Consider the following 874-nt stretch of genomic DNA (forward strand, 5'->3'; position numbering starts at 1 on the left):
GGACGGCGCGCTCTTCCCGCCTCCCGCGGCCGAGCTGCTAGACGGCGGGGGAGGCTTCTTGACCGCGGGCTTCTTGGGCGGGGGGGCGGTGGGTTTCTTGGCTCGCGGGAGAGGCGAGCTCTCGCCGCCCGAACTGGAGCCGGAGCTTGAGTCTTCCGATGATGAAGAGGAAGAGCTTGAGCTACCCGAGGATGAGGCACTGTGGAGGAAGTAGATTTTTTTTTTCAACAAAATACTCAGGTCCCGGCTTCGAATGCTACCATCGACAAAAATTTGTTCTCGTTTTTCGATTGCTAATGTTTCAACGGGTTACTTTCTGGTGCTCTCGTGTTGACCCAGCACCTTAATGGGAAGTATTGTGTCCCTTCTCGCCCATCTGATGAGAGGCATACTACGGGATGGGCATGCTACGACACAGACCACACGAGTCGAATGTAGAAGTTTTTTTTTTTATCATATATTTATTTCAAGATGTTACTTTTACAACTAAGGTTAATTAACACGTGAATGTAGAAGTTGTTTCAATACTACGACATAAGAGTAGCGCGTCTGCCTTCTAAGCGCTAGGCCGCAGATTCGATTCCCCGCCCGGGACGGAATTTATCCTAAACAGATAAGGTTCGTTCTTGGAACGGGTGCAACCTACATACCTGGAGGATCGGGATCGGGAAGAACCACCGCCTCGTCTGCGCGATGTAAACCTGAGGGCTTCCTTCACGGTAGCTAAGAGTCGGGGAGGTACGCCTCCTCCCCCTCCACCACTAGATGAGGGGGGTGGGGGTCGTCTGGAACATGGGAGAGGGGGAGAGAGAAAAGTGTTAATCAAACTATCAGAAAAATAATTAACATTATTTTTTTTTTTTTAGTTACCAAA

General features: G+C 50.2%; 1 protein-coding gene across 1 annotated transcript in view; it reads right to left on the reverse strand.

Moving 5' to 3' along the window:
* The window catches only part of LOC103522173 (putative protein TPRXL), a gene marked incomplete at its 5' end in the record, with an annotated part of 2,465 nt that extends 1,680 nt beyond the window's left edge, over nucleotides 1–785 (reverse strand). The window contains 2 exons of the mRNA XM_008487274.2: nucleotides 5–199; nucleotides 651–785. Of these exons, the coding sequence (XP_008485496.2) occupies nucleotides 5–199; nucleotides 651–785 (330 nt within the window). The remainder of the gene's footprint in view (nucleotides 1–4; nucleotides 200–650) is intronic.
* Nucleotides 786–874: the final 89 nt, after the last annotated feature.

This window comes from Diaphorina citri, unplaced genomic scaffold, assembly GCF_000475195.1.
Source record: "Diaphorina citri unplaced genomic scaffold, Diaci psyllid genome assembly version 1.1 scaffold7221, whole genome shotgun sequence".
In the NCBI taxonomy this organism is placed as follows: Eukaryota; Metazoa; Arthropoda; class Insecta; order Hemiptera; family Psyllidae; genus Diaphorina; species Diaphorina citri.